Source organism: Microtus oregoni, unplaced genomic scaffold (genome assembly GCF_018167655.1).
Source record: "Microtus oregoni isolate MIOR12 unplaced genomic scaffold, Mior012 000006F_ref0000085, whole genome shotgun sequence".
In the NCBI taxonomy this organism is placed as follows: domain Eukaryota; kingdom Metazoa; phylum Chordata; class Mammalia; order Rodentia; family Cricetidae; genus Microtus; species Microtus oregoni.
Window position 1 is genome coordinate 10605198 of NW_024543065.1, and position 23155 is coordinate 10628352.

Consider the following 23155-nt stretch of genomic DNA (forward strand, 5'->3'; position numbering starts at 1 on the left):
CTAAGTCTCATGGGCAGCACAGGCTGCCCATGCTTGAAAATGTCAAATTTAGGTGGGACCTCAAATTCCTGTTCTCTGGAGCTGAAGGGCTACACTTGGAGGAAAGGATTTCTATTTTAGGCTGGGGGATTTAGGCAAGGGAAAGTCATTCCGTTTTCTTTATTTTGCAAATCAAATGATTTACATTGCAATCTGCAACATCCATTTAAAATTTACAGTTATCTCAGAAAATTATACCTCTCTTAATTTGAATTTAATGTAAACGGATCTTAGTTGTTTTTGCATAACTATGGGTAACAGATTAAAAAAAAAACAACAACAGCACTGACTACATGGCAAAAATCAGCAAATATGTCAAACAAAGCACCACAATCCCCAGAAACACGACGGCATATGTTGACAGTTACAAAAGAATTGCTGCTGTTTTCACCCTTCACACCAGAATAATTTTTTCAATATTTACCTCCCATGTGTCGAGAGGGAAACATATGGGGCTTTGCATAATCATAAGCACAAACAGGTGGCTACTTAGGTACATTTAATTTGCAGGCAACATCAATACCGAACAACACAATCAGCTCTGCATGGCTCCCAAAATCTTGCCACGAACATTCCATTAGCAAATTAAGATCATTAAAACAGAGGGAGGGGTAGTCCCCCATCTATGGCTCCAACTACCTTTCAGAGTTCTGAATAAAATGCGTTTTCAAGAAACACCTTGGCATTTTGTGGCTTCTTTTGTCCAGGGTAACTTGGGGAGCTGTGCATAATGCCTACCTCGTGAATACTACAAGCAGCACAACATGTGCATTTAAATGTGCTCACAATGGTTCTTTCTCTCTCTCCACCACTGCTCTTTATGAACATAAAATTATGGTGGATAAATTTTCAGTCTTTTATCAAAGCATAGGTTTGGATTCCTGAATGGAACCTGGAAATACTTCTCCCAAGGTGGGCCACCTAAACACGCCACCTGAGTGTTGTAAGGAGCCACTTATTTCCCAGTCAACCCAGCAGCTCAGAACCAAAATAATCACACAGAAACCATACTATTTAAATCACTGCTTGGCCCATTACCACTAGCTTCTTATTGGCTAACGTGTATATCTTATTTAACCCATGTCCATTAATCTGTGTATCACCACATGGCAGTGGTTTACTGACAAAGTTTTGGCATGTCTGTCTCTGGCGGGGGTTCCATGGCTTCTCTCTGGCTCCATCTCCTTTCTCCCAGCATTCAGTTTAGTTCCCACACCCCCAGCCTAGCTCTGTTCTACACTATTAGCCCAAGCCAGTTTCTTTATTAACTAATGGTATTCACAGCATACAGAGGGGAATCCCACACTACCTGAGGTTTATTTCCATTTGCAAACACTAGTGAAATCTGTGGAAATTATCATCACTGGGAAAATTTGCTCTATGTGTGCTAGGGACTGAGTGTCGAGTTTGTGTTGTCAGTTTAAAGTTTGTTTGGAGTCAGTCTAGAATGTATAGTATGTTTTAGTTGGCATTGAACTTGTAGTGATATTATACCATCTGACCTCATAGTCAACCTGTAATGGCTTGGAACCCGAGTAAGAGGAAACAAGAGCGATAATAAGCAGTTTCTTTATATATTGTCTAAATATGCTACTCATTTGAATTTAAATATCATAATGACTTTATAAGGTAGGTGATGTCATTTACCCTACTTTTTAGAAGAAGACATTGTATCTGCAAAGGTTTGTGTTCTCACATGCAGTGCAGAAAGGGCTGGGCTAGAACTGAATTCCAGTTTTCAGAACTGGCAATCTCCACTTGAAACTACCTAACTCTTATATTCCTGGCCAAACTCAATAAATGTATAGCATTTTGAAGACCCTCCAACAAAATCCATTGTGATATTCTGGGGTGTGAATAGTCTATGGAAATTCTACTAAAACACTGGGTTTGAGGTGTCAAAGTTATCATAGGCATACACAGAAATATTACAAAATGTCTTGGCAATGCAACAAAATGATTGAAAAGCAAGAAGAACCATGTGAAGTGAGAGGTCTTATAGACAAATACTGAATAACAAGGATGCTTAGGAATTTGATTGCAAATCAAACCAGATTATGCGCGGAAGCTTCTGCTTTAAGACAAGATTCACAGAAATCTACAACTGGAAAATCTATCTCCCAGCCAGCTCCTTCACAGGCATCGTTCCTTTAAAGAATTCAAGCATCACACACAAATGCACACACACACATATATACATATACATTTATATTATATATGATTTTATACAAAGTTTACTTGCTTCTGTTTGTATATATTAGATTTTACTTGTATCACAGTGATAAAAGTTTTTTATAGTAACAGTGAATATACATTTATATTTGTTAACTTTGAAGTATTAAGGAAGGTTCATCCTATTTTCCTGTTTTATTAGGCTGGAATATTATTGTTATACCCCATCATGTGGTTGAGGGAAAACTTAGGTGGGAGAAGAAAGGCTAACTTTGTCCTGTTTAGCTATGTTCCCATGTGTTTGTAATAGTAATGTTTCCAGTCCATGGTTTCTTATAGGGCATGTATAAAGTGTTCGCCTATTTCATGAGGATCCCTATATTTGAAACCTATAATCACATATTTTACAAATCTGCTTCAATATGTCTGGTGACCTACAGCACACTAATGTACATAAACTTGATTGGGCAGTGCTTCCACCTCATCTGCTTGGTAGAGTCCCTAGTACCTCCCCTACACAAGGCTGCGTCAGAGGCAGAGTACCACCAGATACCAGGGATTAGTACCAGACAATGTCCTAAAGATCAGTGATTTTCCTTTCCTTCTCTTGCCTAATTTTGAAAATTCTATATCTTTCTACGCCCAAAAGGAAGATCAGTACCTATGTGGAAACCACCTGTGTCAACTTATGAAAAGCTAGGCAGCTGATGATTTGTAATAATGAAGTAAAATTGAAATGCATAAGTGTGATTAAGCCTTTGTACTTTTGAAAGACCAGACCCTAATGTGTTTCTATGAGTTTGTGATAAGGGAAAATTTATTCAAAAGTTCACATCTTTATTTGTGAAATGTTCATGTTTTATTAATGTAAGCTATTTCATGTTGCTATTTCGAAAATAAAATCGTATCATGCATGCAAATTGCTGCCCATGGTGAACTGTTAATAAGTTAAAAACTCTAATATTGTTGCTATGAGAAGAAGATGAGAAAAATAGCTAAATTTTATTTCAAAATTATTTATGTTAGAGATGAAGGAACTAGATTTGGTTGAAATTGGGAAAGAAGCTTGAAGGCTAGACTAAAGTAAAAAACTCAGCAATCTTCTAAACGATTTTATATGGTGGATTCAAAGTTATGCTCTGATATATTTTGAGGAAACATAACTTTAAAATTGATTACAGAAAAGAGAAAAAGGCAGAAAATTATCTGAAGAGAATAAACCATGCACAGAGAACTAACAATAAGTGATCCCTTCTTTCTGGGATTGGGGGAGACTGACTAGTTTGGGCAAAGCGAAGGCCACCTTGGAGAGCTGCAGACAAACACATCCTCTTGCTCAGAATAAACACATCGTTCTTGTGAAGAGTGTCCTTGTAAGTCATATGTATAACAGGGAGACAGATTGGCTTGCTGAAGAGAGGAGGAATTTGGATGTCCCAGCTCTGATTAGAGATTTTTAGAGTCATGATTAGGCTGTGAAAATTGTGACCTTTTTCCATGTTTCCCAGTAGTGATGTTTGTTTTACTGCTCTAAAAAGATAATTGTCAAGAAAAACAATGCATATGAAGAAATTATTCAGACTTGTATATTTCTAAAAATGTCTCACTGCTTAGTGTTTTGAACATTATCGAGTATTGGTTATGGACTGACAAGATGCTCAGAGGGTCAAGGCAATTGCTGGCGAGTCTGATGGATCTGACTTTCTGACTTTTGATTGATAGGACAGATATCATAGAAGGAAAGAACTGACTCCTCAAAGATGCCCTGTGAACTTCTCACACAGGCCATGGCCTGGGCTCTCCCATACAAATATGTGCATTTAAATATAATAAAAATTGCAAGTTAGAACTCCCTCAAAATGTAAAATAAAAGGCCTTAGAGAATATGTTCACCTATTCACTAACTCCAACACTTCAATTTGTTTCATTTTCCTTACAATTTTTTTCTCAAGTGACGTGTTCATTCTATAGGATTTTTTTCTCCTAATATATGAATAATGGTGGGAGCGAACAAAATAGTTTAAGAGGGAAAGGCGCTTGGCACCAAACAGTCTCCGAGACCTACCTGGTAAAAAGGTAAAAGCCCAACCCTGCAATCTAGCCTCTGACTTTCATATGCTTCTCGCGGCCTGTGTGTCACACACACGCACATGCACACAAAATAAATAAATGTGAACAAAGACTAACACACATTATTAGGAAAAAGCGTGTCCAGAAAGGAAACACCAACTGTGAAGTTATTGGAATCATATCCCTAAACATCGTGAGTGGTGAGGTATCAAAGGAACTGTTCGAGAGAGCTGCTCAACTTTTTTTTTTCTAAATAGTTCACTACAGAAATGGAGCTTAAAGGAGACCATGGTTGCAGTAGACAAGTGTGTGGCCACCTTTCTATAAAAAGATGCCCCCGCTACTGAAGACCAGGATTGTTCCCCACAATTTGAAAAATATACCTAAAAAAGAGAGCATGACAAGTAGTTTAGACAAGTAGGTAGGCAGGAACAGCAAGTTTAACTAGGAGTCAGGTTTTGTTTTGTTTTCTCTATTTCAAATTCTTATATTCTTTGTGGATAAAGATGGTTCGAAGTGATGAAATCCACAAGAGATCAGTCTTGATGGTGTTTAATTTTACATTCAGCTTCTGACACGGTAAACTGGATTTGCAATTGTGACGTCATACTCAGCACAAGCAAACCTGCGCCATTTGACATGATACCAGTGGCTACTCATTAGGAGGGCCGCTTTGGACTAGTTGCAATAGTGGAAGAAGAGCTAAGTTAATCAGATCGTTTCCTTGCATCTTACCATTTGGTATATTAAGTTGTGTTCTATGTCACCTCCTAGGAGAAAATATACGAATTCATAGATACAACTTCTTGCGATAAGGCACCCAATAAAATGGAATAAGGACAGTGATTTCCCTGATACAATAGTTGCCAATGGGGATCAGGTTCCTTCTAATCCTTGATACTTTAGGTCTGCTATCACCTTAGATGAACTCTACTCTTTAAGAAAGAGGACTCTAAATAATTCTTCTGTGGCTCATGGCATCCATATATCTAAAACATAAATAAACCTGTTCCATGAGCTTCTAGATATATTTTAGTTTTTAAAAATAGAGAAATAATACAAAGGAAGAATGATACATTTAAGATATTCAGTCCTGAGGGATGGTCAGATGCCTCAGTGGAAAAAATGCTTGCCATACAAACATGAGATTCAATTTTTTACCTTTTTAGTACCATGTTTTTCTATATCCCACCATGCTGACCACAATGACAACAATGGACTAAATCTCTGAACTGTAAGCCAGCCCAATTAAATGCTACTTATAAGAGTTACTGTGGTCATATTGTCTCTTCATAGCAATAAAGTCATAACTAAGACAGAGGAGATTCCCAGGAATTTCCATATTACGGGAACCTTAAAATCCCTATAAGCAAGTAAAAAGTCAGGCAGGCAAAGTGTCCATCTCCCATCCCAGTACTTGCGAGGCAAATTCAAGGGATGTGTGGAACAAGCTGGCTAGTTAGGCTAAATGATCAGTGAGCTCTGGTTTCATGTGACAGAACCGGCATGAATAAATAAAGTGCAGGGCATTGAGGATGTCACCCTCTGTCAATTCCTGTCTTTCCCCAGACATGGGCACACATGCACACACACCATCACATATAGGTGGGCATACCTTTGAGATCAAACATGAATACTCACACTCATCTATATACACATGCACAAAGTCAGTCCAAGCAACAACCTAAGCAGGCATAATTCCATGAAGCCTTTTGGGGAGTGCTCATATACTGTGATCCATTACATTATGATTTATTAATGTGTGTTTTCCTCTGAGAATTTTACAAGGAAAGAAAAATTTGACATTCTACATGTCAAATTTCTCTTTAGAGAGTCGTAGTGCTTCCAAAGTAGCAAAGAACTCTTACATTAATTATAATGATGCAATTATTTTTCATTATGGTAAAGTATACACAACATGAAATGTATTTTAAAGCATATGGTTCAGTTACATTTAGTACATTCATCCTCTAGTTCCAGCTGTACAGCTTTTCAATCAAAATCTGACTGAATCTGTTTCCCTCTGGGAAATGTATTTCACTTTTTAATTTGGTGCGTCTAAAGGAGAATATATTCATGGAAAAAACTAATCAAATCTTCTCTTTTTTAAAAAATTAGAAAAATGTTGAGAGATTAAATGACTTTCTTAAAATCACATTGGTAGTTAAGACAGCATACATCTTAGCGGGTTTCCTATTTCTGAGGACAGGTTATTTGGTATTTCAAGAAACTTCCTTTGTTTTAATTTCTGTTCCTGTTCAGATTATTTAATAATCTAAAAAGTATATGTTGACATTTTTAATAGAAGAGTTTAAGATTCAAGTAAGCATCTTGGACTGAGGATATAGCGCAGTCAGTAAAATGTTTGCATAGCAAGCTTGAGGGCTGCGTTCTACCCTGAGATTCTAGGTAAGAGAGCTGGGCCAGGAGCCTAGAATCCAGATAGAAGGAAATGGAGATGGACCCTGGTCCTCATCAGAGAGCCTATTTGGTAAGCTCCATGCCAAAAAAGAGACCTTGTCTCAAGGACAGTGATACAGAGGTGATCGTTTGGCTTCCACACACATGTGCATGCCCTTCGGTCTACCCATGTCCATACACATATTCATAAAATACGCACCTAATATTTAAATGTTATACTATGCTTGACTTATGACTTTATCATCATGATTTTCTTATGACAACTTTCCTTGTAATAACTCTAATCACACGATTCTCTTCTTAGGTCTATTTAAGGTCATGGCGGATAAAACTCCGTACCTTACAGTGGAAGAAATCACAAGAACCATTCATATTGGACCTAGTAGACGAGGACATCCTTGCTTTTATCACCTGAAGGATATAAAAGTAGAGAATCTTATCATAAAGCAGGGTGAGCCAATAAGGCTCAACTCAATTGAAGAGATTGACGGAGAAGTACTGGTGAATTGCGGTGTGGTAAGGAATCATCAGAGTCATTCATTCACTTTGCCATTGTCACAAGAAGGAGAGTTCTATGAGTGTGAGGATGAACACATTTATACCCTAAAAGAAATTGTTGAATGGAAGATTCCTAAGAACAGAACACGAACTGTGAAACTTACAAATTTCTCAAATAAGTGGGACTCGCCCAATCCATTCCCTGAAGACTTTCATGGAACTGTGATTCTCAAGCCTGTTTATGAAATCCAAGGAGTGCTGAAATGTAAGTATACACTGAGAATGACCTTCTGGGTTAGTGAGCATGGTGGGGGTTTGAGTAGAACCCCACAATGGAATTAGAAACTTAAGAATGAGACTCTGTCCCTGTCATTCATTAAATCTCTTAGATTCTGCATCTGTACTTAAGAAAGCCACAGATAGATCTGTCTTAAGGAGGTAATTAAATAGTAAGTATGCAGGTTATATTATAAACTGTATAATGCCATCCCAAGCACAGGATACTGTAACTATCAGCTATAGGTAGACTAAAATGTTTGTTCTTTTTTATTGGTTATTAGAAGTTAATTCTTAAAATGATTATCCAAAAGCAGTTTTCTTGTTTTTTTTTTAAACCATGACAACTTTTTTTTCTAAATCCCTGTCTGTTATAACTGGTCACAATTTCTTTTAACATAGATTTTCTGACTTAAAGAAGACGATGTGGTAAATCAATTTTCACACTGGTATATTCCTATAAGCAATCTTCACTGAGCTTCTTATGTTTTAAAACTATCTGCAAAAAGAATTGCCATTCCAAAAATCTTAATATATTAAGAAAATTTCAAGCTTATGGTATGTAAATGGGGCAATTAATAGATTACATACTTCTGAATTGGTTTTAGACAAGCCTGATAGCATGCCCAATAATCCTGGCTTTTCTGGAGGCTGAGGAAAGAGAATGGCAAGTTCAGGCCTGCCTAGATGACAGAGAGTTCAAGACTATCCTGGTCAAATTAGCAAGACTCTGTCTCGAATTTTAAAAAAAGGAGCACAGAACACAGATGAGGACAATTGCTTAACATATGTGAGGTCCAAGGCTCAATGTCATTCAAAATAGGAGCCTTGAGGGAGTTGGGTTTGCCCTCATAGAGTTGTTTTGAAAGTGAAATGAAATAGTACTAAAGATCACTAAAGAACTTAAGATCACTAATCAATTAAAATTCAATCAATTGATTTTGAACTACAGGTATAGAAATAGTTTGTGTGATTTGATTTTATAAAATATTGAGACCACTGCAAATTTTAGAACTCACAGTAGCGTTCTGTTAGCTGCCCCAAAGCAAGCAACTGAGATGGGTGACTGAGTTTTTCTTACTGTTCATAAACAATAGATAACATTTTCTCATTTTCAAATCAGTGATTTTTCTAAAATTATCGTCTTCTACCTATCACCTGCTTGCAAGTGAGAACAAACCCAGAACTCAAACTTATGGACCAAGAGGTTAGAACTTTTAAATCGTTGGATTAGGAATCAAGGGCTCATAGTTGGATGGAAGGTAGTCAAATGATGCAAGAACCAACTTAAAGATTCACTGCAAAGACAACTTTTCAGAAAGTGGATAAGTGCGTGGACATTCAACACAGCTGCGTAAACAGAGATAAATGTAAGAATATACATGGCAGGTGTGTGCGTGTGTGTGTGTGTGTGTGTGTGTGTGTGTGTGATCATTCACAGAAGGCCATGAAATCTATCTAAAGAGATAAACTTGAGATTTATTCTAGTCAAGACAGATTGTTAAGCTGGGAGAGGTAGAACATCGAAGTATAGTAATTCCAGTGGGAAATTCAGCTGGATTACAATTCTGTTCAATGGACAAAGCAATGGGAAAGACAGAAAACATAGACGGACTTAGTATGTGCAAGATGTACCATAAACAGGGTCTAGACGTCTATTGGATGGGAACTTGGTCAATAGATCAAACTCTTCTCAGCCTTTGATTTCGTGTGCTGGGTGAATGCATATGCATTTACTAAATATGAGCAGCCAAAGAGCAGGATTTGTTAAAATAATTGTTTAGGTAGATTTAATTAGAGGTTTCTTCTAACCAAGAAGCAACTTTTGGTTAAACAACATTCATGAAATGTTTTAGCCCTAGCCCTGTTTCTACTGTTTACTAGAATTAAATTTTCTTGTTCCTTGTACTGGGTCACTTTTTTGGAAAAAATTTTAATGTTACTTCTTAACTGTATTGGCAGCTCAGGATATATATTGCGTGAGACTAGCTTGCATGTATACAGACTACAGAACATTTCATGAAAGCAAAGAATGGAAACCTGCCCTAAGTACCCCATTAAAAAACCTTTTGTGTTATAGGTATTTTCCCTACATATGATGAGGAAATGATGCTTTCACTCATTACAGTTTTCTTTTGTAATTTTTTTTTTTTACATCGAAGTCAGATACTTCTTGAACTCAAGAGATATTGCACGGTTGCTTTTGCCCTGCCTGGGTATCAGTCTAAAACCCTGAGGCTTGAGTGCTTTTATTCCACCAAAGTGACAGGAAAAAAAACTTGTCTTGGAGAGATAGAATGTTTAATAGTCATCTTAGAGGAATATGGAAAGTCATGGGACACTAAAGGACTATAAATACTGATTTTCTGAAGAAAAAAAGAAAATGGCAAGTTACTAAAACAGAGGAATACAAATATTTTACTCTTATAGATCAACTATATGTTACTAATGTGACAATTTATATATCCCAGAGGAAGGAAAAGCAACAAAAACAATGAGGCAGTTCTCAACATCTGGGTCATAACCCCCTTTGGATGTCAGATGAATATTTCACAGGGATTGGCACCCATCAGAAAAGAAGTTCTACTTTATAATTCATAATGCAGCAAAATTGTAGATATGAAGTAGCAGTGAAAATAATTTTATGGTTAGGGGTCACCACAACATGAAGAACTGTATTATCATAGAACTGTAATGTCATAGCATTAAGAAGGTTGAGAACCTCTATTTTAAAGGGGAAACATGTTCCTGGTTTCTGGTTAAAATTCAGTTCTCGGCCTAGTATCTTCCTGGTTATCAGATACACTCAGAGATTGATCCAAGTGTTACTACATTCTCAGGATAAGTAAATACCCCAAACCTGTAACTATTGGTCTCATATAAATCATTTCAATATGTGTGTTTTAGTTAGGGTTTTTGTTGATGTGAAGAGACACCATGTCCATGGTAACTATTATAAAGAAAAACATTTTATTGGGGTGTAACACTAACAGTTCAGAGGTTTAGTCTATTATCATCATGGCAAGAAGCAAGACAGTATGCTAGCTGAGGATCCACAAGCAACAGGAAGAGGTCTGGAGCACTGGGCTTGGCTTGAGCATATATGAGACCTCAAAATCCACTTTCAGAATGACATTTCTTTCAACAAGATTATTCCTACTCTAAAAAAATCTACACCTCCTAATAGTGCCATTCCTTATGAACATATGGGGGCCAACCACATTCAAAACACCACAACGTTTTTCTGGTTTTTTTTTTAAATATGAAATTAATGTGATTGGGCACATGGAAGAAGACTCAATATTTAGAATAAAAATTGAGTCATTTAAGTTTTCTTTCTAAAAAATAGAGGTCTTGAATATTGACCTTGTTAATATTATGTTTTGGTGCATGGGTTAATAGTTAGTTCCTTTTTAATTAAAAAAAATTCAGTATAAAAAGATGTCTTTCTAATGAAGTCTTTTACATGAAAGCTTAATGCTGCCCAAACCTTGGGGGCTCAGTCTTCAAAAAATTATATAGAGACATCTCCTTTTGTCATAGCAGATGGTTGAATCCACGAGGTAAAATGGAGACTCAGAAAGAAAGTTCTGGATGTCGCATTTTCAATAACAGCTGAAAAGGAGGGAAACACTTTCATTTGTAGTTCCCTAAGGCCTTAGGCTAAGCCATGCTGTTTCACTTCTTTCTGTTGTTTAATTATAAAAATCAAAATGCTGAATAATACCTAAGAAAGATGAGACAACGTTACATGCGAACCTTATGACTTTGACTATTCTCAAATTTCCCCTATACTCCCCTCCCCTACTCCGAGGTAATTCATTTTTAGTATCTTCTTCCCTGCTTTCTGGTATTTGCCTTCCTATTCCCAAATATTAGGACCATTAGTGTTTTTCAAGTCATGGACCATTTTCGATAGTAATAATTAACATTTTTTTTTCTGGGTCATGGATCCTCTTTTTTTGTTGTTGCTGTTGTTGTTTTTAGCCTTATTTCCCATTTCCAAACTCTCAATGCATGGTGTCAGGTCTCAACACCAGTATTTTTGTTAATATAATGCTGACCCAAGTAGTTTATGATGAGTATAATTCCTTTCCTGTCATGATGACCTTGTTGTTTTGGCTTGGATTTTTTTTTTCAGTCCTTTCCCAGATCTCCAAAATATCTGTGGAAAGAAAGGAAAAAGGAAACAGAATTTTCCAGAGTGAAGCTATTAGTAGTTCTCTACGTGGTGCGATTTTCCCCTGAGGACATGAGCTCTGGAGTTCCCCCATCCTTTCACTCCAGCCTTTATCGGCTGCCATAGACTATTAAGTAGGGGCTTCCACTACAACCATCCTGACAGTGTCTTCTTCTGCCTTGTATTGGCTGAAAGCTGTTTCTATAATCAAATAAGGAAAACCCTCTTCCTTCCTTGTCTTAGAGTCCTGGCAAGGCCCATCCTCCACATGAACCCTCAGACCAGTAAAGAAACTGCAGGTGTGAAAACCTTTTATCCCCCTCCCACACACATGGCTGGCAGTTTAGCCACTATATAATTCTAGGTGGACAACAGTTTCCTGAAGTCTCCACTCCTCCCTCTTCTGTGATTGCCTCTGAGGGACTGTGGCTTCCTGTGGTCTCCACTGTGGGCTGTGGTGGTCTATTTTTTCATAGTGATGATAATTTTGGATCTGAAAGTTTATGTGTTTATTTTCTGTAAAGAACTTTTTTTTTGATATCTTCTCAGTAATAATTGTGTTCTGTCTTTAACTTCCAATTACAAATTAAAGCCTCAACCCCAAACTAAGGCTTCTTTGTCTTGCTGTCTTGATTTGGTTTACCTTCATGGCAATTTCCTTAACTACAGTTCTACCATAATGATGAATTTTAAATTTCAGATCTCATATTTTTATTACTAAGAATTATGTAATAATGTAATATATCATTTAAAATATGCTGCCCCAATTTAGCTTTAAGAATGCAGTATGGTATTTTATTCCAGAGAAATTTTTCTATTTTCCCATCGTTTTAATGCTATTGCCTGCATCTTATAGCCTTCACTTGTTTTTTGTTGCTGTTCTGTCTGTTTTATTCTTGCTTCAAGTTTGGATTTATCATTCTGATTAAGTGGGTTCCATTAAGTGCCTGCTATTTGTCACATGTCCTTATTGACATGTGAGGCACTTTTCAAAAGTTCTAGCGTAGGTACCACCTATGTACAGTCTCTGTGTTTATGAATTCTAGGCTTTTTCACTGTAGCTGGGCATTGCCTGTACCAGTTCTATGATTTTTTTCTTCTGGAATTTACTTAGTTTCACTGAGATATTGGCCTGCTGTCTCCTGGGGTTATATTTGATCTCAGTAGCGAGTAGCTGAAGGACTCACCATGGTCCCTATGCTTTTAGACTTAAGACTACTGGTTCCCAACTGAAACGTTCTTCTGTTACCCCAGGTTTTGAGGTCCTTTGATGTAGTAATATGGAGGGGTTTCCACCGTCCCCAGAATACGGTGAAGACCTGCATCTAATATTCAGGCATTAAAATAAACTACTTTGTTTTTAACCACTAGCTTCATTTTCACATTTAAAGGGGTTGTATGTCTCAAATTCCTAAATATTTTGGGAATTCTGCGGAACAAGCAAGGCATACTTTTCCCCGTCTCTGTGTCATCAGGCACACACTTATTCCTCGTCCCAGTCCACGGAGCCATTTCACAGCCTTTCGTAAGATTTCTAGCATCCTTGATTTCACTTTGCAGATGTCAAATGTATTGACTCTAAGTCTTTGAGTCGGTGTTTGTTTGCTTGTTTCTTTTCTTTCCCTCTGTTTTATTATTTTATCCTTCTTGTAAGTGTGAGGGACAAGAGGATTGGAAAGAAACATTTTCCATAAACCTCTCTACTTGCTTAATTAGTCTTAGCCCAGAATGTTAGCAAGACCCACCGTAAATTCTGAAAGGACTGGATGATATTATTGCAAATATGAATGTATTATATAAATACAAAGTATTTTAGTAAAACAACGTTAGTGCATAAAGAAATTTCTATGGTTTTTACATTTATTTTAAAGCTTCAAATACAACAAATGTTCATAAGCACTCCGTAAGTCAAGTACAAGAGTGAGTGATTAAAGCAATAAAATATTGTTTATGAACAAATATTTAAATAACACTATACAGTAGATCCCATTTGGGTAACAAAAGCTTTTATTTTCTGACTCAGCATACGTGGATTTGATTTACTATGATGACATATTTGTGATTTTAATGGTTAAAAAGAATGCCAGCTTTATGACACTGAAGTTGCTATTGTTTATATTCTTACTAATGGATTATTTTGGTTATTGGCACTTTCCTTGATGTATTATGAAATTCTGGGATGTCATGATATCAAACACCTGTGCATAGAGTAGTTAGCATCCATTTCATTTATTTCATTACTGTTAACAGAAATATCAAAAGGCAAGCAGAAGAAGGAAAATATTTCTTTAGGTACCTATTTGTTTTTAGACTACCAAATACTAAGATTTTTTTATTAGTATCCTTTGGAGAAATATATGCATGTATATATACATATCCACATATATAGTTGGTCAATATATGTAGTATTATTTATTTATTTATTTAAAAGAATTGACTTTTTCACATGTGGAGTTGATAGTAAGTTCTTATCCTGTAGGGTGGAATCTCAGATGTGAGTTAATGCTGTAATTTGAGGCAGAATTTCTTATTTCTAGGAAACCTTTTGTCTAAGACCTTTAACTGAGTCCAGGTATTATTTGCATAGACATGGCATCTTCACCGCCAACCTTAGGTTAGTGCTTAATGAAGCAGGAATTCTAGCCTAATCCTGTTTACATGTAAAAATAGTCATCATGAGGCTGCATAGGGAAACCCCGTCTTAAAAACAAACAAGACAAAAAACCCCCAAAACCAATAAAAAATATAGGGAACTATATCATCTAGTATAAAATACTTTTTTTGACAAATTTTCTTGAGATTTGATAAAAAAAAGAACAAAGCATGAAAGGTAAAATGGTATAAATAAAAATAACAAGCACACATATCTTCATTTTTAAATGACCCGATTTCTCAATGAGGGTCATGGGATATTTTATTGAAATATCAATTTATAACAATCCTATAATATTATTTCTCTGATGTTTAAAAATATGAACATGTATTAACTGGGCATAGTGGTGGCCACTGTTTTTTAAAATGTGCATTGGTGTTCTGCCTGCATGAGGGTGTTGGGTACTGCGGAACTGGAGCCACAGACTGCTATGAGCTTCCGTGTGGGTGCCCACTTTTAATCTAAATTTTTGTGAGGCATAGGGAGACAGATCTCTTGTGAGTCTGAGGCCAAGCTGATCTACACAGTGAGTTCCAGGATAACCAGAGTTACATAGTGAGACCCTGTTTCAAAAAACCCAAATATAAACAAACAAACAAACAAACAAATAAGTAAAATAAAATTTAAAAACCTTAAAAATTAAGTAAATAAAACATGAACATGAAAAGTTAGAGGTGATTATCTAGAAAATTCCAGAGTATGACCTTTGTTCATTTGAAATAAATTTGAATAATTTTTTTTTTAAATCACAAAATAAGTACCAAGAAAATTTAGGTTAAAATGGTTGAACTAGAAACCAAATTTTAATGTAAGAGTTTGAAATAACTCAGAACTGAGAAATCACCAGTCAGACTCATAACTGAGGTGGAATAAAGAGTATTATCCATTCCAAGAATGTAACAAAAGTATTCACTGGCTGATATATGGGGAGGGAATTTATAGAACTGCTTTCATGATAAAGCAAACATGTAGCCTTAAAAGGCAACTGACAAAGAAATCAAGCTTACAAAGTGAAACCTCCCAATGGGTAAGTAACCAACCTTCCTATTAAATAACAATACAGGAGAAATATAAGCGGGAGGAAACCAACCATGGCTGGGACTTATGAGAAGAACTTGCTTCGCGTAGCATTCCCTGCTTTCATGTTCTCAGTAAGACCATCCAAACAAATGTTCAGTTTTCTACAAGTGAAAATTATGTATCCAAGGAAACATGCATTGCCCAACACCAACCAAGATTAAATGTAATTGTTTGTTTTCTCTTGAAAGACACTTTTGAGTGAGGTTCTCAAAACTCAGACTGAGATAACAGGGCCTCTCTGGTGGGCCATGCATAAAGGCCTCTAAATAACATTTGCCTTTGCCTGAAAAAAACAAGGAGGGGTGTGTGTGAAATAACTCAGGTGCACAGAGAGGAACAAGTCTTGGTTTCTTGGAGAAAATGGAATCAAATTGTTTTTCATAACAGCTCCCTTCAGATAACCTGATAACATACCTGGCCAGAATAATTCATATTTACCCAGAAGGAAAATTTGGAAAGTCTAAACTACAATTGTCAAGTACATATTGCTTCTCCTTCAGTCTAGTTTCAAACTAGAAAATTTGCAACAAATACCTCCAGGAATGCCTCTCATACCGAGTTACTACTGCCTTATCTGTCTATCATTATGAAGTCAAAGACAGCGCTTCAGCAAGTGACATTTTCTAACTTAGCTTACATTCTTTCTCTATCCTTTTTATCAGGGGAGAAGATCGCACTTTTCCTATTGTAAAATAACAAATGCTTGTTAAAAGAACTCATAACACACACTCATACACACACATACACACACACACACATACACACACATGCACAGGCAAGTGCATACACATGTAAACACCCAGAACTATATTTTACAAAATGTAATCGGGTAATCAAAGTGATTTATAAATTTATTTAAAATGTGATTTTCCTACTCCTACTATGGATATTTTAAATAAAAGCATATGCTGTTTTCTGAGAAAAATGAAAGAGCAGGAGAGATCTGGAGCTGATTCTTTGCTGTAACAGTACTTACATAGGAATAGTTACATCTCCTCCACATTTAAAATATAGGATACTAAGTTTTGTTTATTTGCTCAGCCTTGGTGATCTGCCTGCTAAAAACAGAAGGTTTCAATTTATAACAAAGAATTCACAATACCTTGTGTTTATGTTATTTGAACAGGATATTCCTAGACGGAGATTTCGGGTATGTATTGTCTTCAGTGTTTCCCATTAAATAAATTTTGGAAAGCATTCTCCTGCTACTTCTAACACTTCTTCTGTTCCCCATTTTCTCTTCTTCCTAGGGTTCCCATGTCATGACACATCTTTTGTAACTGTCCCACAGTTCTTGGCTTCTCTGTTTCATTCTTTTCAACCTTCTTTGCCTTTACTTTAGGACATTTTATTAGCTTATCTTCTAACTTCTCTATTCTTTGCTTGGCAGTATCTTAGTCTATTATGTAATTCATCTTTGTTTCTGTCCCAGTTACTTTTTTCTCCAGAACTCCCACATTTCTTCTGTATTACCCATTTTTTTTCTTCAGTGCTTCTCTTTGCCTACTGACCATTCACTAAATACTTGGTCAGATATTCCAAACTCTTCCACGTTTGAATTTGGTTTGTTTCCTGAATTATGGTTTCTTGATAATGAGGGTCTCGTGAGCTCAAGCTATCTTGAAGATACCATGAATTCCTGTGTTGAAGGGAGCTGCTGGTTTGTCCTGGCCACCCAGAACTGAAATAATCACACAGAAACCATATTATTAAATCACTGCTTAGGCCATTAGCTCTAGCTTCTTATTGGCTAATTCTTACATATTAACTTAACCATTTCTGTTAATCTGTGTTTTGCCATGTGGCTGTGGCTTTCCAGCTAAAGTTCCAAAATCTGTTTCTGGTGGAGCTCCATGGCTTCCCTCTGACTCCACCTCTTTTCTCCCAGCACTCAGTTTAGTTTTCGCCATCTAGCTCTGTTCCCCTATAGCTCTGCTATAGGCCCAAAGCCTTTCCTTTATTAACCAATGGTATTCACAGCATACAGAGGGATATCCTATATCATTTCTGATTCTCCTGCTTCCATCTTCCAAGGGTTGGGATTACAGGCATGCCTTAAACTAGAATTGGGTTTTGGTATGTGCTTTTTGCTTCATCAAATTTCTTTTTGTCTTTTATAACTTATCTTCTAATTATTCACCATGGGAAGCTGAACAAGATGTTTCAAGTGGAAGAAACAAAGTTAAATACTGAGTAGTGTGATGTTTCTATGTTTATAAGGCTAGGAAGAAGGTGGTTGTTTTACTGTGCATGTTGTAACTGTGTCAAAGTCTACAATTTCCTGTAATGTCTTTGGTCAGTTCTGCTTTCATTTCTCTAGGTATACCTTTGTAGTTAGTATCTTAGATGTCATTCTTTCATTCAGAATCCTGTTATTGTATAGGAGTAGTCAAAAAATTTTTGCAGGTGAGGTACTGTAGTATCATATAATTATGGTTCAGTTATTCAGTGAGCCTGTGTGTCTAGGACATGGTTTTCATAATCATAAGTGTTACTCAGCTCCTGGCTCCCCTTCTTACAGGGGTGATAGAATGTTTGTCCTGAGCTGGAGTGGGTATTCCCCTTCCCCTATGTGGTTATAGAAGAGGTTGTGGGTATTTCCATTTTCCCAAGTAGAAACTAAGATAAAATTGACTTAGGTTGGGTAAGTCCTTTCTTCCAGTTGACTAGGCTTTGATAAAACCTCACATGCTGGTTAGATTCTGATAAAAATAAATGTTCCTAGATCAGTCTTTTAAGGAGATCAGAGGTTCTGGTAACAGATTTTTTTTCCTCACTTTAAAAAATGCACAAGGGAACTTTCTCTAGTCTTCACCTAGAGAACCTGGTGTGCTTTCTGGAAAGCACATGAAAGAGTAGGGAGTCTCGGTAAGCACAGCCCTTCAGTGTTAGTCTCCAGCTCATTCTTAGACTCCCACAACTAATCAATATCCCTTTAACATTGTCACCAGGGTCAGTGATCTGTGACACCGCATCATCTATGCTATAGTTTCCAGTGTCCTGCTTCCTTATTACTTCCCCTCTCTGAAGGATCTAGAGCATGTTGCCTATGCTATTTCCCTTTGCATAGGCATACACAAAGCGATTTTGTTCCATGCTTTTTGTTTGTTGGTTTGTTTGTTTGTTTTTGTTGAGTAATAAAGTTTTGAGCAAAGAAGAGTTCACTTTGCCAATATTTTTAGACTCTTACATCTCAATTATTTTATAGAAGTTTGACAAATGCTCATTTTATAGAGTAGATCATTGAATGAGAGAAATTACAACTTTAAGGGATTCATCTTAAATGAAGTCCAACCTGCTTTGACAGTAAAACTATTTTACCTAATGAAATTTTAAGTGGAAGTATATTTTACTTAATCATTACTTTTGGTGTTCATTTAAAGGACATTGGGGTGACATCTGCTTTTCTCTCATTTTATTCTTTATTTCCTGTGATGGAGACATCATTCTAGATTGGAATGTATTGATGGACAAAACAGTGAAAGACTTCTGATGTTAGTGAATATGCTCTACACTGAGGTAATAAATAATAGAAAATGTAAGTTCTGTGAAATGATTGGAAGTTAAACAAGGCATGGTAACTGCAGAAACTGAGGACACAGGGCAGGCAAGGATTATCATTTAGGATAGATTACATTGAGGAGCCGGGTGGTTGTGGTGCATGACTTTAATCCCAACACTAGGGAGGCAGAGGTAGGCAGATCTCTGTGAGTTCGAGGCCATCCTGGTCTACAAGAAGTAGTTCCAGGACAGCCAAGGCTGTTACATAAAGAAACCCTCTCTCAAAAGGGGGGGGGGGGTTGAGTAGATTGCATTTAGGAGGCAACGATTGAGCAGATTTGAAGAGAGCTCCACCATGAGGACCTATAGGCATATGAGTCACAGCGTGCAAAGAAAAAAGAATTGACAAGAGCTCAGAGAGAGGTCAGTGAGTTAGAGTGAGACAACTTAGCAGAGGAGATCAAAGCAGTACTAAGGACCAGGTAAGGACTTAGCTTTGTTTGATACTGTGGTTCTATGAACAGATGGTAGATACAATTGATTTAGGACCTAAAAAGACTATCTGTCTACTCTTTTGAGATCTGGCATTATGAAGACTCATTAGGAATACTTGCAACAAACCAGGTAAGAAATAATGTGGCACAGACAAGAATTGTCTTGATTGAGGTGATGGTCCACAGGTAGTAGAAAGAAAGAAGATTTGAAGGCATCTCTGGGTTTAGTAGAATTAAGAAAGATAAAGAAGATGGAGAAAGCATTGGATAATGTTCACTTTGTGAGGAAGGACAGACTTTACTTCAAACATGTTAATTTTGAGATACCGACTATATGTGCAAATAAAGGTCTTAAATAGATACATGAAACTGAGGGACATTATTTGGCTAGAACAGTAACAAACAGATGCTATTTAAAGGTATGAACATGTAATGTGAAGGTGCTAGATAGAGAACTGTAGGTGAAGGGCATAGAAAGAAAAGCAGCCAAGACACTTTAAAAGGCATGTGTATGTGGGCAGTGGGTGGTGTGGAAAGAAAACAAACTGGAGAAAATGAGAGGGATCATATGTAGAAAAGGGGAAAATTGATCAAAGTAGAAGGAATCAAACCTGTTTTGTCAAAGGCTATTGGTATGTTATGCAAAATGATATCGACTAGCATCACTTTAGAAGAGTTATAAATCGAAGGACCAACTCACAGTAACTTTTATTATACTCATAGATGGGGGCATGTCCCAACCCTTATCAGAGCAACTTCATTTGGCAGTAGATAGAGGCTAACACAGAGACAAGTCATGGGCCAAAGTGTAGAGAGCAAGCGACTGTAGAGTACTCAGACCTAAATAAGGACCTCTATATCCCACCCCTACTCCCAAACTCAGGAATTGTTGTTAAAGAGGGTGCAGAAAGACTGTAAGACCCAGAGACAGTGCATGGCTACAAGGAAACAGTACTTTCTGCATACAGTTGGGCAACTGTCATATGAACGCATGGTAGTTTTGATAGCATGTATGAGGCCTGTGCAAACTCAAGCCAGCCCAAATCAAAACACAGAGATGAAAGATGAGCATAGAGTCTCATTCTCTGCTGAGAAGCTATTGGTAATTAATAGCTGCTGGGAAAGAAATTTGTTTTGTTTTGTTTTGTTTTTAAGAGCATTGGCTTCCTGTAACTCTAATATACTCTTTTGGGTGGCCATACACAAAAGTATATATAGGCAGCCCTAAACTTGTTTTTTTTTTTTTTGTTTTTTTTTTGTTTTTTTTTTTCCTTGCACTCAGTTGCTTTTATTCATGATACTTATTACAGGAACAAGAAGCAAAAAAATACATAGTAATTCATAGAAGTATACTACATCACAGAATATTCAACAATATTGTCGGAGCATTTAAAATCATCAAATACCAGTTCAATTGAGAAAAACCAAAATGAGAGGTTTGGTATAAGAAGGAACATTTGTAAAGCCCCTGTTAGTTCTTTTTTCTGCTTACAGTATGAGGAGGGGGAATGTAGATTCAGAGCCTTTCTAAATTTAGAGTGATTTAATCGATGGATAAATGTTGTATCTATTCCTCCTCAATCTTTTTTAATGTTTTTTCATTTTACATACCATTTCCAGTGGCCACTTCCTCCTATTTTTAAAAAATAGCAGCCCTAAATTTGACTTGATGGATTAAAAAAAAATAAATGAGGTCTCTAAGTTGGGTGGGTATGGCATAGGGGATGAGTATGGGAGTAGATGGGGAATTGAACATAATCACAATACAATGTATGAAAATCTTGAATTACTAAAAAAAAATAAGAAACAAAAAAAGTACTGAAGGTCAGTAATTGGACACTGAAAATTTGAATATAGGGGTTATTCAACTTGGCCTGAGATTTTTTCAGAGGCCATGGTAATCTCCAAAAATAAGAAAGCTACTCTTTGCCCACTGCACCCACTGTGAAGCAATGTATGGCCCTGATATTCTGATGGGATTATTCAGAGATCCCTCAAAATCCCAATGACATCTAGTCTACCAATTTATACTTCTTCCGGTGTTTAAAGAATAGGATGGCCATCTAAGCTTATTCTAAAGTTCTGAAAACTGGTTATTTTTATTCAATGAACAAGATTTTAGTTTCTAAAATTGCCTGGATTTAAGAATTCCCATGACACATATTATTAAGTTTGGGAATACGCTTTATAAAATAAACTGAAAAATAAGAGAAATTGGGGTTTATTTTTCTTAGAGCTCTTTTTTTTGTTATTTCTTATTTTAAATGAACCTATAAATTTTACAGCACTTTATTGTAGAGGTCACCACTTATTTGACTTTATTTTTCTACTAAATAAAATTATATGTTTTATGCTATGTCATCATAAACTTTATTTAAAAGAATATATGGGGAATGACACACATTATATAGGTTGTATTTTCAAATGCTGAATAAATGATTAATGATGGTTAAAAATAACATGAAATGTTATATACGAAAAATATATTCTTTTTTTTTTTTTTTTTTTTTTTGGTTTTTCGAGACAGGGTTTCTCTGTGGTTTTGGAGCCTGTCCTGGAACTAGCTCTTGTAGACCAGGCTGGTCTCAAACTCACAGAGATCCGCCTGCCTCTGCCTCCCTAGTGCTGGGATTAAAGGCTTGCTCCACCACCGCCCGGCCAAAAAATATATTCTAAACTTTTGCACTTTTCATGTTCAAGAACATTGGTAAAGTCTCTAATGTGGTGTCACATGCCCGTAATCTTGACACTCGGGAGAAAAAGGCAAGAGAATTGCTACTCTACTTGGGGAGGACTGATTGGGATATACAGTGAGTACCAGGTTAGTAGCCTTGGTTAATGAATTAGGCTGTCTCAAACAAACACAATAATAAGAAATTCCACAATACACAACTGTTAGCAGTTCCACCTTACCCACTTCCCCACCCCCCCAGACAAAAAAGCAACAACCAACTGACCAAGCAAACAAACAAACAAGAACACTGACTTACAGAAACTAGAGATAGGGGAAAACAATATAAATTTATGAAAATGTTTATACAACTTGTATCAGAATGAAGCCAGAATATATGCTGTTATGAAATCATTTTGAATTCAAGAATATTAATAGCAATACTTTCGGGTAAACTAAGTATTATGTAATTGAGAAAAATTAAAAACTATGTACACATTGTTTTAAGTGACTCCGCAGTCTCAAATAGTTCTTAGAATCCTGAGTCACTTGTTCTCAGTGATATGCTGTGTATCTACCATCTTGCCACGTGTGTTCTTTGACTTTGACCCACCCTATAACTCCAGTTCTATTTAGGTAAAATATAGTACTGGTGGGGAAAAAAAAGTTAATTTTGACATTTGAAAAAAAATCTATCTTTTATGCCATACTTACTTTTTTGTGTTTTTTTTTGTTGTTGTTTTGTTTTTTTTGTCATGTGTTGTTAAGCCATATAGGATAAGATTAGTGTTAAGAGCTGTGCTTTTAGGGCCTTATAAGTGAGCTTCACCTGAATTACCAAACTGGTTTCTGTAATGATTTGCATACAATCCCTGGATCTCAAAATTAAGACAAATCAAACAATGATTGTAGTAATAAGGGTGGCGGGGCTGCGTTCCCAGCACCCCGGCTGCCTGCTCGGCTAGCTTATGCCCCGAAATAACAACACACAAACTGTATTCATTTAAACACTGCTTGGCCCATTCTCTTCTAGGCTAATTCTCACATATTAATTTAGCCCATTTCTAATCATCTGTGTGTAGCACCCCAAGGTGCGCTTA

At 36.5% G+C, this 23155-nt stretch overlaps 1 protein-coding gene across 1 annotated transcript in view; it reads left to right on the forward strand.

Moving 5' to 3' along the window:
- Window positions 1-23155, forward strand: part of Themis (thymocyte selection associated) — a 189498-nt gene that overhangs the window by 81659 nt on the left and 84684 nt on the right. Inside the window, 1 exon segment of the mRNA XM_041653576.1 lies at window positions 7007-7465. Within this exon segment, the coding sequence (XP_041509510.1) occupies window positions 7007-7465 (459 nt within the window).